Source organism: Monodelphis domestica, chromosome 1, assembly GCF_027887165.1.
Source record: "Monodelphis domestica isolate mMonDom1 chromosome 1, mMonDom1.pri, whole genome shotgun sequence".
Lineage (NCBI taxonomy): Eukaryota > Metazoa > Chordata > Mammalia > Didelphimorphia > Didelphidae > Monodelphis > Monodelphis domestica.
The window spans coordinates 719,103,890-719,120,651 of NC_077227.1; the positions used below are offsets into that span (position 1 = coordinate 719,103,890).

The 16,762-nt window shown below is 39.4% G+C and overlaps 1 protein-coding gene across 1 annotated transcript; it reads left to right on the forward strand.

Annotated features, from left to right (window-relative positions):
- The first annotated feature begins 3,397 nt into the window (after positions 1 to 3,397).
- IL36RN (interleukin 36 receptor antagonist) lies at positions 3,398 to 12,319 on the forward strand. The gene is made up of 5 exons (XM_056812198.1): positions 3,398 to 3,471; positions 4,002 to 4,056; positions 7,116 to 7,201; positions 8,653 to 8,780; positions 9,130 to 12,319. Exons 2-5 carry the CDS (start codon positions 4,028 to 4,030, stop codon positions 9,346 to 9,348), a joined length of 462 nt encoding a protein of 153 aa, XP_056668176.1. The 5' UTR covers positions 3,398 to 3,471; positions 4,002 to 4,027; the 3' UTR covers positions 9,349 to 12,319.
- Positions 12,320 to 16,762: the final 4,443 nt, after the last annotated feature.

Genomic DNA, 16,762 nt, shown 5'->3' on the forward strand with positions numbered 1-16,762 from the left:
TGATTGTGGACTAGGCCCTGGTCTTGGAGGATGATGGAAGTTATGGATTAATTTGAACTGGAAGATTGAGATTAATTTGCTTTGTGAAACCATTAAACCATATCTGGGACAGAGGGCATCAGCTTTAGCTTCTGTTATTTTAGGAAACTTGATAACATTCTAAAGCTTTTGTGTTTTTATAATTTTCCTGCATAGCTTAACTTTGCTTATTCTTATAGCTTTATAACCATATTTTAATGATCCTCCAACTTTTTTGGATCCATGTTCTAGTATTCTTTGCCTTGAGGAATTGTGAGACATTGAATGCTTAAGTTGGCAACACTACAGGCGAGTAGGTACTCATGCATGCACAGTTTCCATTTGATATGAGGAGGCTATTCTATGGAGTTCTTTGAGGAAATTGAAGGTCTGATGTGTTTTAAGGTTAGTATATGTAATAAGAAAGCTCATTTATTTTTCAAATACTAATGATACTCTTCATGCTGGGTCAGTAAAATTTGTATTAGGCCATAATAATAATGTTTAAAACTTGCAATACCATAATTTCCAAAATTTTATAGTATACTTAGTAATGCTTAGTGGTTTGAGAATCACTGATTTATGAGTTTTATGGCTCAATGTCATAGATTTCCCTCTTTCCCTCCATTAAAAGTATCCTCTGATGACTCATAACGAGGGGAAATTAATAAGTTTTGGCACAAAAAAATCCAATGAAGCTAAAATTAGAAAGGAAGTAGGTAATGAGGGAAATGGTCTTTATAGTAAGTTCCTCTGATAAAGATCTCATTTCCAAGCTATATTTCCAAAATGTCTTTTGATAGATTGTACAGCAAGTAAAATACAGGGCCTGGAGACAGAAGAGCTGAGTTTAAATCTAGTTTCAGTAACCTACTAGGTGTGTAACCCTTGGCAAATCATTTAACCTCTATCTACCTCATTTTTGTCTGTTTGTTTGTTTAAACCCTTACCTTCTTTCTTGGAATCAATACTGTGTATTGGTTCCAAGGCAGAAGAGTGGTAAGGGCTAGGCAATTGGGGTTTAGTGACTTGCCCAGGGTCTCACAGCTGGGAAGTGTCTGAGTCCAGATTTGAACCTAGGACCTCCTGTCTCTAGACCTGGCTCTCAATCTACTGAGTTACCCAGCTGCCCCCTCCATTTTCTTATGTGTAAAATGGGGAGGAAAAAATGAAATAATATTTGTAAAACGTCCTGCCAATATAAAAGCACTCTGTAAATACCAGCTATTATTTTACAAGGAACTAATTTCAAATTTGTAAAAATAAAATACGTTCTGCATAAGGATGTGAATAAGTAGTTTTCAAAGGAAAAGATTCCACCTATAAATACTCACATACAAAATATTCCAAGTCACTAATAATTAGAGAAATTCAGATGAAAACTGCTCTCTGGTTCCATATTGCACCCATCAGGCTGGAAAGATGACAAAAAGGGGAAATGACAAATGTTTGTGGGAGAACAGAAAAACAAATCCACTTACTGCACTTTTGGTGGCTCTGTGAACTAGTCCGGGGATTCCAGAAAGCAATTTATGACTATGGCTCAAAAGGTACTAAACTGGACATAAGCTTTGGCATAGCAAGACCACACCACTACTAGACCTATATCCCAAATAGATCAAAGAAAGATAGAAAGGATCCATACTTACAAAAACATTCAAAATTAGCTCTTTCTGTTGGGGCCAGAAATTAAATGGGTAGCTGCTATCCACTGAGGAATGGTTGAGCAAATTATGGAATTTGAATGTAATAGAATATGCTTATGCTATAAGAAAGAGATAAAGAAACCTCAGAAGACTTATATGAACTGATACAGACTGAAGTAAGTGGAACCAGGAAAACAATTCAGTAATATTATAAAAACAAACAATTCTGTATGAAGTAAGAATTCTGATTGATGTTATAACCAACCACGATTCAAGAAAAGCAATGATGAAGCACACCATCTGTCTCCTGATAGGAAACTCAAAAAGCCTCAAAGAATCCAGCATAGATGAGCCATGCATTTTTTGAGGTATGACCAATGAAGGTGATTGTTTTATTTGGCTATGCATACTTCTCACAAGGACTTTGTTTTTCTTTTCCTTTTCCCAGTGATGAGGGGAGGGGAATGGGAAGAAGAGAAAATAAATTCATGATACGCTGTTAATTTGTATTTCTTGAGGGCTTTGCCAAAAGTAGGCTTAGAGCAGGAAGACACCTTGGAGATCATTGAGTCATACCCACTCGTTTTACATGTGAGAAAATTATAGCTGAGTTTTGAAATCAGAATTAAGTGATTTTCCCTAGTGTCACATAGCTATTAAGTGTCTACGACAGGATTTGAACCTAGATCTTCCTTCTTCTAAGACCAGGACTTTGTCCACTATGTAGCCTCTTTACCAAGATGAAATGGCTTTGAGTACGGCCCTGAGGATGGACTCTATACCTCCTGTCTGAGAAGCAGATTAGCTAAGCTAAGTGGGACACCCCATATTGGTTCCATTTTGGCCATTCTCGTAGTCATAGAAGGACTATGATTTGTTGATGGAATGAGTACCCACTCCACTCAAACCCCTCAGAATGTAAGTGATCCAGGAGGATGTGGGGCAAAATTCAGTAAAAAAAAAATGCATTCTAGTGACCTCAGAAAGCTGAGGAGACAGAGGAAGTTCAGGTCCAACCCTTTGAAGGCTATGAAGGAGCCTGCCTGAGAGGGCTGAAATTCCGACATAGCTGAGAAAGAAAGCATCCTGGCTATATCCCAAGCTGCAGTTCACAACTTCAGGTTGTCTCCTGAAGCTCCACTAAGACACTTGGGTTGAAAGAATAGAGGTTCAATATCTGGAGTCTATTCAAAGTGGAATTAGAGATTTAGACCTGGAAGTGACCTTCAGGGTCATATAGTCCAGCCCTCGGTCCTTTCATTTTATAGACATGGAGACTGAGTTCTGGAGAGGTAAAGTGATTGATTTGCTTCAAGTCATACCCATAATAAATAATACCACCCACTTTCAACCCCCCCCCCCCAGTATTCTGTGATTCCAAGCCCTCTTTCTCCTGTGCTATAAGTTTCCCCATCATAAGCTATTCACTACAGGTCCTTCTTACCTTCCTTGCTTCCAAGCATAGGCAAAAAGGTTTAAAAGACTTGCCCAGAGTCGTACAGCTAGTGTCTGAGGTCAGATTTGAACCCATGTCCTCCTAACTCCAAACCTGGCTCTCTATGCATGTGCCATCTTGCTGTCGATTCTTTCTTAGCCTACCAATAACACTGACTCATTCGTATTCTGGAGAAAGAAGTGATTACTTGGAATACTTTTTATACTATAGTGTTATGTTCCATCTTGGGACTTCCCTCTCCAGAAGAAAGGTTGAGTCAGTGTTTTTCCTCCTCCCCTTATTTCTCATAAAGGATGAGTAGATCCTTCTGGGAGTTGCCAGAATATTGACTTGGGACAGAAGGCAGAGGAGGTATTCTCATGGCTTCTATATTGTAGCTCTGCTTTCTAATGTCTTGCTGATTTCTGGGTGGCTTTGGAAACTGTCCCAAGTGGCCTCCTCTCCACTTTTCTTTGGGTTGGGAAGGAAGGGAGGGAGGGAGGAAAGAAGGGAAGAAGGGAGGGAAGGAAAGAAGGGAAGAAGGGAGGGAAGGAAAGAAGGGAAGAAGGGAGGGAAGGAAAGAAGGCCGGGAAGGAGGGAGGGAGGGAATAGAGAGAGGAAGGGAAGGAGGGATGAAGAAAGGGAGGGGAGGAGGGAGGGAAGATCAAGGGAGTAAGGGAAGGAGGGATGAAGAAAGGGAGGAGGAGGGAAGGAGGGAGGGAGGAAGTTTTCTTTTTCTTTCTCACAGGGAGTAAGGGGCAAGGTAGGAAAAAGGGTCTAAGCCAAGTTCCTGTTGGGCTCTCAACCTTCTGTCTAGCCTCAGGGGACTTGATTCCTGTACCTTTGCATGACAATTTAGATGTCAGCAACCCCCCACAATAGGGATTTTTTTTTCCTTCTAGAAGACAGAATATCTTCTTAATCCAAGATGGTTCTAAGTGGGGCCTTATGTTTCCGGTAAGTCTTCTTTGAATCAAAATTATTCAAGTTCTTTGTAAAATGCTATATGATCAACCAGAAGCCTAGATTTACAATAGGAGGGCCCCACCCACCCTCACTCTGCTACATCCCTGCTGCTGAATGGTCCTTCCAGAAATGGAGCTCAAATAGGTGGATTCTGGGGTTTTCATTGTAGCCCCTCAATGTAATGATAATAGTAATAATCCAAACAGCAGGTGGGACTAACTGGGAGCAAAACTTCTTGACTTCTTGTTACTACTGCTTCTTAAAATGTATTATCCTGGGGGGCAGCTGGGTGGCTCAGTGGATTGAGAGCTAGGCCCAGAGATGGGAGGTCCTGGGTTCAAATATGACCTTAGACACTACCTAGCTGTGTGACCCTGAGCAAGTCACTTAATTCCCATTGCCTAGCCCTTACCACTCTTCTGCCTTAGAACCAATACCCAGTATTGATTCTAAGATGGAAGGTAAGGGTTTAAAATTTTTAAAAATGTATTATCCTGGGTTACTCCTTTCTTATGGGGAGTTAAACTTTTATAGGTAGAATATAGGTAGCTTAGAATGTGAACTCCTTGAGGACAAGGACTGTATTTTTGCTTTCCTTTAGATCCCCACCTCCTAGCACAATGCCTACTCATTTCAGTATGTTTGTTAACTGACTACATGACAGTCTTGTTTTTGATAGTGGCCTCTTTAGAGGACTGTAGGATCATAGGTCTATGGTTAGAAGGAATCTTAGACAGCACTTAGTTCAATGCTCTCATTTTACATATGAGGACACTAAGGCCTTCCTCACTATGGGGTGAACTTACATAGTGAATACTAGGAAATGATGTGAGTTCAAGGCTCTAAAGCTGTAAGAGATCCTTGAGATCATCAAGTCCAGTTCCCCAATTTAACACATGAGGAAATGGAGTACCTAAAAACTTACCTAAGTTGTCACAAAGGTACTAACTGGGATGGGAATCCAGAGTCTCAGACTCTAAATTCTATGTGTTCCAAGAGGAGGAGGGAGGGAAGGAAGGAAGGAAGGAAGGAAGGAAGGAAGGAAGGAAGGAAGGAAGGAAGGAAGGAAGGAAGGAAGGAAGGAAGGAAGGAAGGAAGGAAGGAAGGAAGGAAGGAAGGAAGGAAGGGAGGAAGGGAGGAAGGGAGGAAGGGAGAGAGGGAGGGAGGGAGGGAGGAAGGAAGGAAGGAAGGAAGGAAGGAAGGAAGGAAGGAAGGAAGGAAGGAAGGAAGGAAGGAAGGAAGGAAGGAAGGAAGGAAGGAAGGAAGGAAGGAAGGAAGGAAGGAAGGAAGGAAGGAAGGAAGGAAGGAAGGAAGGAAGGAAGGAAGGAAGGAAGGAAGGAAGGAAGGAAGGAAGGAAGAGCTAGGCACTATGCTAAGCACATTAAAAATATCATTTCATTTGATTCTCACAACAATCCTGGAAATTAGGTGATATTATCAACCTTATTTTAAAGTTGGGAAAACTGAGAAAGACCTGGATTTTAAGGGGCTTGTCATGGGTCACATAGCTAATAATTATCTAAGATCAGATTTGAACCCAGGTCCTTCTGACTCCAGATGCAGAATTTTATCCATTGTTCCACTTGACTCTGCCAAGAGTCGGGAGACCAGAATGTCTTTGCCTTAGCTTAGCTGTGTGATTAACTAAGAATTATTATTAGTTTATCTAAGATTAACTTTTATGTGTGCTAGTTTCATAGAATTATAGAATATTGGAGCTGAAAAAGTTTCTGGCTTTCATCTAGTCTTTTCTTTTTTATTCTTCAGCAATAGAAATACGTCTTGCTTTTTCCGTGCAACAGATGCTTTCAAGCAAACATCTAAATAATGCTCCCTATGCAAAAACAATGAGGTTATTAATTATTCTTAAAATGATTTAACTTTGATGGTATCCATCTTCAAGCAATTTTTAAAGGAGGAAACAAACCCAGAGAAGTTAAGCAACTTCCCCTTCTCAGCTGCCAAGTTGAGATAATGCTCTCCTATCTAGTATGGGAATACTTTTTATTAAGATAGGTTCTTGTCTAATTTAATCTGAACTTCTTCTCTTACTCCTCAGACCTTGCACAGTCCATTACCCATAATGGCCATTTAAGAAATATTTGATGAATGCTATGGGCTTCACTTGAGGCCATTGGTGGGAAAATGCTTTGAAATCCTTAGAAAGACAGAGAAAGAATGACAAAAGTGAAGAAGAGTAGGGAAGAAAACGTACCAGGAGAGAAACTTTAGAGAGTATCTAGTCCAATGCCATCATTTTACAATCAGAGAAACTGAGTCCCATAGAGATGATGAGGTTTGTGTAGAACCACACAGCCAAGTGATGCAGAGCAGAGTCTAGGGGGCCAGGTACCTGCTTCCTGGGCCCTTTCATTCTACGTCTCCCAGGTAACTTGTTCTTCCAGATGAGATAGAACAAAAGAAGGGAAGAAACTGGACGTTGGTGACTGCTTAAGGACTTCAAGCCAGGGAGCGCATTTGTTTGTGCATAATTTCAGAAGAGCTGGGAGAGAGATTCCCCATTAAGAAAGAGGGAGCAAAGGAGAAGTTGTGGGAAAAGTGAGAGGAATTTAGTAGGGACAAAAATAAGGGGGGAAGAGTAAAGGGACTAATCTTGAGAAAAGTAAAAATCATAGACTTTAGAGCTTAAAGATTCCTTAGAGATGTTTTTAGTGCAAGAGGCCTTAACTTTTAAGGGGATAATGTCTGAGAAAGTCTTTGGCCTCCTTTTTAGATCATGTTTTTAAATACCTAAAGGAAAATACAGAAGATTAGAAAGGAATACAAAGATTACAAAGGAAGGCAATTATATTGAAATGGATTTATAGCAAAATATTTTAAAAGGTAAGTTAATGTCCTGATGATTCCTTCTGCAGTTTTAGAGAGGAAGAGACTGAGGCTCAGAGCTTTGCTCCAGATTGCAAAGAGCAAACCACTGAGTCTGGATCCTGACTTGAGTCTTTTGACCTGGGATCCAAGACTGTTTTTACTGTATTGTGGAAAGCCCTGTTTCTGCCTTCCCCAAACTTATACAGACCTTTGTGTTTCAGAATGAAAGATACAGCAATGAAGGTCCTTTATGTGCAGAATAATCAGCTGTTGGCTGGAAAAGTACAAGCGGGAAAAAATATTGATGGTTAGTTATAAGAACAGCCTCAATTTTGCCAGGTTTTCTCTACATTTTCTCTTGGGAGCACAAAAAAGGTCAACCATGCAGATTAGCACTGGCCCACAGGCCCAGGCCCAGGAGACATTGGTTATATTTAAATGAGAACTTTAGAGCTGGAGGACACCTTGACTCCGGACTTAATGAAGTCATTTATCAGGAAAATACAAACGAAAAGGTAGTTCCTAAATAAGGGACTGGATTTCCCCCAGTGTCCATTGTTGCTACCATATTAGAAGGACTGTGAATATTTTCTCATATCCAAGGACTTTTTTTAATATTTAGATTTTGTTGTGGCCAGCCCTCTTTGTTTTTTTGGAGAAGAGGTTGGTAGTGAGGACTTTGTTTCTTCACTAGGTGATCCTGATTTGCCCTCTGCTGTCATATGGGAGCATATTCCTGCCCTTCCCGTGCATTGGTCTCCTAGTGGGCTCTGAGAGGATCTAGGTATAGGCAGTGATGCCCCTTGGAATGACAGACTATATCAGAGCAGGGCAAACCCATTTTTGCCACAGTCTATCTGACTTCTCATGGCATCTGCTCATCCAGATATCTGGTGTCCTTCTGGCTGCGTAGAGCCTTGTGGGAGGCAACCAACAACCCACCTCTGCTTTCTCCCCTATTGAAACAATGACCGCATATCTTAATTTCTTTCATTTATCTGTATTTGGATAAAGGATCCCTTCAAAGCTGCCCTTTGAGAATATTTGCATTTTTCATAGAGTCCAGGCACCATGGCAAGCTGATGTGTGGGTGTGTGTTGGGAAGGAGGGATATTTAGGGGAAAGAAGGCTTTGTCATGGCATCCACTTAATAGCCCATCCATATTACCTGCCTCCTAAAGGAATGTTCAGTTGGCATCGACTCTTTTCACTGATGTTGAGGGGATTGGACCCCACTTCACAGTGGTGTCTTCAACAAAGAACCAGAGGATTAAAGACCCATGATTCTAGACTTTAGGTACCTTAGAAGTTGTCTAGTCCAGCCTGATTCTTTTCTAGCAGAGAAATTAAGTGACTTGTCCAAAGGCTCTACGTGACATAGCTGAAATTAGAAATCAGATCTTATGACTCCTAGTTCAGCACTCTGTGAATAACACACAAAATAAGCCAAAATGAATGGGTTGATACTAAAAATAAATCCTTTAATACAATATTCTTCCTCTTTGAGGGAGCTTTGCTCTACTCTCTGATTAAAATTAATTCATCAATTCTTTTCTTCCTTACTGTTCAACTAAATTAAATGAGGCCTAACTCCCTGGGTCAGTTAGTGGAGGAACATTTAATGATTCCAGCCAGGCAATCTCACCTCACTTCTCACATTGGCAGGTAGCAGAGGTCCTGCTCTCCAAGGCTCACTTATAGATTAGGAAGGTTATAGAGGGAGGTCCTCTCCTTCCTCATCTGGTTCCTTTTCTCTAGGTGAAAAGATCAGCGTGGTTCCCAATAGATCACTAGATTCCAAACTGATCCCAATTATCCTGGGCTTCGAGGGAGGAACCCAGTGCCTGTCAGTGGGGATAACTCAGCAGCCTATTCTTCAGATAGAGGTGAGTCCTAACCTGAAGAGCCTCAGGGATATTTGACACTGTTTACAAAACATAAATTTGAGTCAGGACCCAGGACAGCAGTCTATCCCTGATTTAACCCTCCTTTTTAAACTAGTAATGAGGGTTGTGTTGTAATGGGGAGGAACAGAGGGAAAAGTCCCCTTCTATGTTAACTTCTGGATGCCTTTGATGTTCACCTTCCCCAGGAATCCTTCCTGGATACCTTCTCTCTGTTGGGGTGGGGGGGTTGGGGGGGTGGGGGAGGGACGCTTAGTAGGCTCAGAAGATAAAGTCTATCTATGTCTTCTGCCCTAGTTTCTTCTCACTGGTCTTGACTCTCTCCCTTCAGCATAGGAACATCATGGACCTTTATCAAAGCAAGGAGGAATCCAGGAGCTTCACCTTCTATAGGTGGGATGCTGGGATCACCTCTAGATTGGAGTCAGCCGCCTACCCAGGCTGGTTCCTCTGCACCATCCTAGAAGAGGACCAGCCCATCACCCTCACCAACCATCCTGAGGACTCTCACTCTGTCATCGCTGACTTCTATTTAGAGCAGTGTGCCTAAGCTTTGGAGGAATGACTCTGTCTAGCCTCTGTCTTTCAGCTCCATTCTTCTTCAGATCTTAGACTTTGAAAGTTAGAAGGCCATCTCTGGACCTGGAATCAGAAACACCTACGTTGAAATCCCACCAGAGACACTGATAAGCTGTGACCCTGGACAAGTCATTGAACCTCTGCCCAAGTTTCTTCATTTGTAAAATGGGGATAATAAAAGCACCTACCTTCCAGGGTTGTTGTGGGAATCAAAAAGATAATATTTATAAAAACACTTTGCTAACTTCAAAGAGCTTTGTAAATACTGTGATTGTTGATGTTGTTAAGGATGAATGAAAGGAATTTCCAATATAATATACCTAACAAGATGTCTTCTCACCTCTCCTTGAAGACCTACAAGCAGAGGGGATACTTTTCAAGATGGCCCTTTCTGCTTTTGGACCACTCCAATTAATAGGAAAAAATATCCCTCAAAAATTTTATCTTAAATTCACCTCTGACACAAATGATGACAGGTACAAACCTAGGTTTCAGAGTCTCTACTCTGCCCTTCTGATCCTTAATGTCTTCTTCAAAAGAGCTCAACTCATGATGAGCAGCCATTCTCCAAATGTTGCCCAAACTGTAGTAATTTTTCCAGCTTAATCCCTTGAAGGATGCGTTTCTTTCTTTTTTTACTGCAGTATTTTTAATAGATTCATAATGTCATTATCCATGCCTTCTGATCCTATAAATTTATTTTTCATTTCCTTCCATCAGTTCTCCATAAAATATCCATGCACCCCCAATACTGGAGGCTTCCTCTAGGCCATTTATTAATTCTTAACATTAGTGCAACTCTTGGATTATTGATCTGTCATCTTTCACTCACTACCTATTTCACAGTCATTCTATCCTCTCCAACTCCGATCTTTATACTAGAGGGCTTCAGCATACATACTGATATTCCCTTAAACATTCTACCCTTGTAAATCTTTCACTTACTCATTTGATGTGACTAGCTTTTCCTCCCCACCTCAGCCAAACACAGATGTAGTTGTATATTTGATTTTGCCATCACCCCATGCATGCTCTACTTTCATGTTCATGTACTTTTAAACTCTCTTATCTGCTCACAATTTATTTTTTATTCCATCTCTCCCTCTGTTTTGCAAATCTAAATGCTATATGACTTCTAATACATTGGCCTGCTTTGATTCCCTCCCAGCCCATCACCCTGGCTATAACTATACTCCCCTTCTTTCCCCATCTTGACACGTTAGTGAAACAATGCAACTCTATACTGTCTTTTTCTGTTGATTTCCTTTGCCCCTGTGTCATAGCTCTTGCTTTGCTCTGCCCAGATCTCAGCCTTGGATCATGCCAACCTTCTGCTGTTTTCACTTCTACTCATATACTGAGGAAAGGAACTAGAGAAAGAAGGATGAATTTCTTTCAGCTTTTCATTCACTTCCCAGGGCTTACTCACTGTTTAGAGAGTCAAGGATTCCTTGAAAGTTACTGTGTTAAGTCAAATTTGTTAACAAGTCCCATCTATACAATTCTTGGGGAGTAGTCATCTAGCCTCTACTTTAATAGGTCCAAGAACAGCCTTCATAAGGCAATCTCACTTGTTGAGGGCACAGAGTCAGGAAGAGATCTGAGTTCAAATCTAATCTTAGACACTTATTAGTTATGTGACCTTGAGCAAGTCACTTAATCTCTGATTCAGTTGTACCAAATATAAAGTGAGGGCAATAATAGATTCTATCTTTCAGGGTTGCTGTGAGGATTAAATGAGGTAATAAAACACCATGCAAACCTTAAAGGACTATATGAATGTTAGCTATAATTATTGTTCGGAAATTCTTCCTTATACTGATTTGAAATTTGCCTCCTTGTAATTTTCACACTGGCCCTAGGCCTGCCCTCTTGAGCCATACCATGTAAGACCATTCATTATCCAAAGTCCTTCATCTATTAGAAGACAGTCATTGATTCCCCTTAAAGCTCTTCTTTAGAATAAATAGCCTCATGTTCTTCAAAACTTCCTCATATGAATGATGTCAAATACTCTCCCTGTCTTGGTCACCTTTTTTGAGCATGTTCCATCCAATTTGTCAATATCCCTCATTAAAAGGATGCTCTTTGCTGCTGTGAATTTATCCAATCATTCTGGGTAGCGATTTGGAATGAAATCCAATAAGTTACTAAACTGAACATACCTTTTGAACTATTAACTACCAATATTAGTTATTTATATTATTATATATTGTATATATATGCAATATACAATATTAACTAACAATATTAGTCCATATACCCCAGAGCTATCAAAGAAAGATAAATACGGAACTATGGCAGCTCTTTTTTGTAGTGGCAAAGAACTAGGGAAAAAAGGTACCCAGATTTTGGGAATGTCTGAACAAATGATGGCTTGTGAATGTTATGGAATACTACTATGTTGTAAGAAATAATGTGAAGGGGATGGTTTTAGAAGAACCTGGGAAGACTTGCATGAATGGATGTAGATAGAAGTGAACAGAACCACGTGAATAAATTACTCAGAAAAAACAGCATTATAAAGAAAAAAACATTTTGAAAAACTTAAGAACTCTGTTCAATACAACAATAAACCAGGACCCCCGAGGACCAGTGCTCAAGCCTGCTACCCACTTCCCAACAGTGAGACGAATTCAAAGAGCAGAATGACATATACACATTTTTAGACCTGGTAGCCATAAAAGTCCATTTTGTTTAACTTTGCTTGTTTATTACAAGGATTGTAGTTTTCCTTTTTCTATTTGGGGCTAAGGAAGAGCAGGTCAAAGGATGGAGCTAGTTAAAAAAAGAAGAGGAAAAGAGGGTCATTGAAGCAATTTTTAAAATGAACAGAAGAAAATAGATGAAATTTCAGAAAGAAACCCAATTAAGTAGGACAGCTTTGAAAGTAACAGGCTGGTTTATCACTTACTTTTAAAAATTTTGTAAAGAATAAAGATTTACAATTTCACCTAAAATCCTCTTCTTTTTTTCTATTTTTATATGGAAATATTTCATATTGATGTTTTGAAATTCAGAATAAAATTTAAAATATGGTGCTAGATTCAATACTCCTGGATGTTGTTTGACTAGAATATAAAATCAAAGGGACAACTATTTTCTTGTTTGGAAAATTATTTGAGGGAAATAAGAGAAGAGGGATGGATATACCATTAAGGAATCCAAACATAACTAAACAGTGGAATACATGAGAAACAAATGGCGATCCAGTCTTTAGTTGAAGATATATAACAAATGGGGAGCTCACTACTTTATGGAGCTTCCCCTTTCACTTTTGCACAATTCTACTTATCCAGAGAGCCAGGAGAAGTCAACAAATTAAATTGTAAGAATCTTCAAAATATTCAAGTAGTCAAATTGTCATTGATTTGGGAATTTCTTTCAACAATAAAGATCATAATTCATCAATGTCTGCTCATTGGGTAAGACTCGTGTCTGTGTTGAGTGCTTAAAGTACAATGCCAATAAATTTTATAAGGGAAAGGAAAAAATTTAGAGGTTAAGGAGATGAGCACAATTCAGAATCCCTATTTGCCCCAGACACAATCCACATTGTGCAAGTATTTTGGAGAGTTTATGGTGACAGGCTAAAACTCATAGAGTTTCTGTTTGTTACTCATATGCCTTTGGATATCATATGTGCTATTAAGCATCTGTCTGATTGTCAAAAGAGATTTGGCCCTGGATTATTCCAGAAACTTGGGTTTTAATCCCACGCTAGACACTGCATGATCATGAACAAGTCAGATAACTTTTCAGAGCCATTGTTTCCTCTTCTGTGAAATGGGAATTGTGATATATTTGGTGATGTTATGAAAAAAGAACTTCGTGTACCTTAAACACTATATAGATATGAATTATTAGATACACAATATGAAGACTGCCTGAAAGTTTCTTCTTACACAAAAAAAAATCCCACAGACTTACTATAGTATCAGAAATTTTTAATGATTAAAGTCATCTCTTTGTAGGAAGGAAGGCAGTGAAGTCATTTCTAAAATGCAGGTATCTGGTAACAACAACAACAACAAGTTACATTTATATGGCATTATATGGTTTTCAAATTTCCATCTGCATGGTCTCTTTTGACCCTCACAACAATCTTGTGAGGTAAGACCTAGTATGATCCCTATTTTACAAATAATACAGCAGAGGCTCAGGTGGGAGTTGTCAAAGGTAAAATAACTAGAAAGCATCTGCAGTGGAATTTTAACCCAGGATTTTTGACATCAAGTGTAGATACTCTAAACACTATGCCAACCTGCCTGTTAGGGCATTGTACCACTGGTACCCAGCAACATATTCAGAAGTATTGTTCATTTGATTTCAGTTGTGTCTGTCTCTTTTGGATCTCATTTGGAGTTTTCCTGGCAATGATACTGGAGTGGTCTGCCATTTCCTTCTTCAGTTCCTTTTACAGATGAAGAAACTTAGGGAAACAGGATCAAGTGACTTGGCGTCAAGTCACATAGCTAGTAAGTGTCTGAGGTGAGCTTTGAACTCAGCAAGATTTCCTGACTCCATGCCTGACCCTCTATCTATGCCACCTAGTTGCCCATTCATAAGAATTGGACCATCTAATTAGCTATTTGTCACACACCAAAGGATATTTCTTGAGGGAATAGGACATAGAACATGAAAGGATCATTAGCATCAGGCATATAGAGCTAGAAGAGGATTCAGAGGCCATATAACTCCATCCCCTCATTTTACAGATGAGGACTTTGAACACTAGTGAGGTTAAAACACTCATTTAAGATCTGACACACACTTGTGAAGATTGGATTTGGCTCTCCCCTGATTTTACCAATGAAGGTATTTAGCTTTTCCTTGATTGTGAAGATTAAATTGCAATCCCCTATTTTTAGATTTTAATCCCCCAAAATGTAAGCAGAGTACTTAAAGTTGAGTATGGAGATCTACCCATTTTGGATTTTAACCACAAAAAAGGTATGAACACCCATTTTATACATTGAGAGGGGGGTCTGTGACCCATGTGTGAAAGAGTGGGCAGTCCTGGAGTGGAGCATTGGCTGTGATTGGTAGACATAAAAATTTAGGGGAGGTGACACAAGAGAAAAAGGTCTTTAAAAGTGGAAACGGAGACACGCTTGGAGTGAAGAGACACTTGAAGTGAAGAAGTGAAGACTCACACTTGGAGTGGAAGCTCCTGTAAGAATCAGTTCTACTAGAGTTGAAGCTGATAAAGAATCTGCTGATTGAACTGACATGTGGTGAGTGTAAAGGCTGACTTCCTTTCCTTGGCCTTTCTGGAGGCATCAGCCTCTGGAAAAACCCATCGTCTTGAGACTCCTTTCCCTTGACTAAAGCCTTTGAATTCCTACTTGGTTCAGAGGGAGCTCTCTCTCTATCGCTCACTCTCGCTCCCGCTCTCTCTCTCTCTCCTTTTCTTCTCTTTCTCTCTTCCTTAATATCTTCCCTCTATTGTAAAATAAACTACCGTAAATTCCATTCTGACTTTAATAATTCATTTGAGGGATTTTGTAATTAAATCCCTGGCAACCAATTAAATATATTCAGTCCAACCATATATTTAACACACACTATACATCAGAGATGGGGGGGGGGGGCAGTTGGGTGGCTCAGTGGATTGAGGGCCAGGCCAAGAGATGGGAAGTCCTGGGTTCAAATCTGATCTGAGATACTTCCTAGCTGTGTGATCCTGGGCAAGTCACTTGACCCCCATTGCCTAGCCCTTACCATTCTTCTGCCTTAGAACCAATACATAGTATTGATTCTAAGACTGAAGGTAAGGGTTTAAAAAAATAAATAAACATCAGAGATAGGATTTGAATCAGGTCCTCTGGCTCCAAAGTTAAGTTGTTCCTAAAATGTTGGCCCTTGGCATGGGGCAGTGTCAGGGATGGCAGGGTTGGGTTAGCTGCCTCAATGAACTCTTTCTTGCTTATCCCATATCTCCAGTCATTTACCTAAATATTGCTATTTCTTTCTTCTACAATAACACTTGAATATATCCCCATCTTTCCATTAGCACAACCACTTCCCTGATTCATAAGATTCTTTACTTATAACATTTAATAAATGCATTAACAACCTTTAATCAACTTATCTCAAATTGGCTTGTATTTTGTCCCTGTCCCATTAAGATTCATATCTCTTTCCCAATTTATTGACTAAAACAGAACCTTTTCACATGATTATTTAGCATACATTTACTATACACAGTTGTAGGGATAAGGACCAGACTTGTGATTTCATTCATACAGGAAATGACAATGGTATAGAGAGAATTTCTCTTTCAACCAGTCTCTATCACTGATAGAGAGATATTCTTCCTACTAATTCAGGATGGCACTTTCTCAACAACTTATAATGTTGTCTAGTGTGCTGAGAGGTTAGGTGACTTGTCCATGGTCATGCACCTAGAACGTTTCTGAGGGAAAATGACTCAAACCAGACTTTTTTTTTAAGTTCTTAAAGTGATCTGAGCAGGACTCCATTCCAGTTTTGAAGATTTTTAGATATAACAAAATATCAATATATATGATAAACACTTAACCTAGATATAAATTTTCTTGAAAAAAACCCTGAGGTATGCTTTTGAATAATAATAATTAATAATAATAACAATAAAAACAATAAAAACACCAACCAAACAAATGGAAGAAAATCTCCCAAAACAAAAGCCTTCAATGTGCTGTCATCACAGTTAGCCATAAACTTTGCTGAGGAATAAGGACTTGAACACAGATCTTCCTGGTTTCAAGGCTGGTTCTCTACTCACTACATTATATCTTTAGAGCAATTGAAATATTAAAAAATATGGTACTGAGGCTCCCAAATGGCTAGATTAATGGCACTTCTAAGGATGCCTAAACCTTTGATTCCATTCACAACTTTACTTTTCCCAAGAGAATAGCAATTGGAACTCTTCATGAATACCAGTCTCATCATTTCACAATTCAATCAATCGATGATCAAGAATTTATTAGGTACCTGCTTTGTTGTGGTGGTGAGAATAAAATGATAAAGGGGTAGAATTCTGCGTCTGGAGTTAGGAAGGCCTGAGTTCAAATCTAGATTCAGACACGTACTTGCTCTGTCACCTTGGACAAGTCATTTAACTTCTCTCTGCCTCAGTTTCCACAACTATAAAATAGGGATATTTTCTTTACATCCCAGAGTTGCTTTGAGGATCAAATGAGATAATACTTAAATAAAACTTTTAGCAGAGTGCCTGGCATATACTAGGCATATTATATAAATGTTACCTAGTATTATTATCCCTGTTATCTGTTCTTATCCCTGATATATGCTGGTCTAAGTGGAAACAGAGGAGAATGTGAAAACAAATAGGTATATCTACATAGGTCTTGTACAACAAACATTTGTTGAGTTCC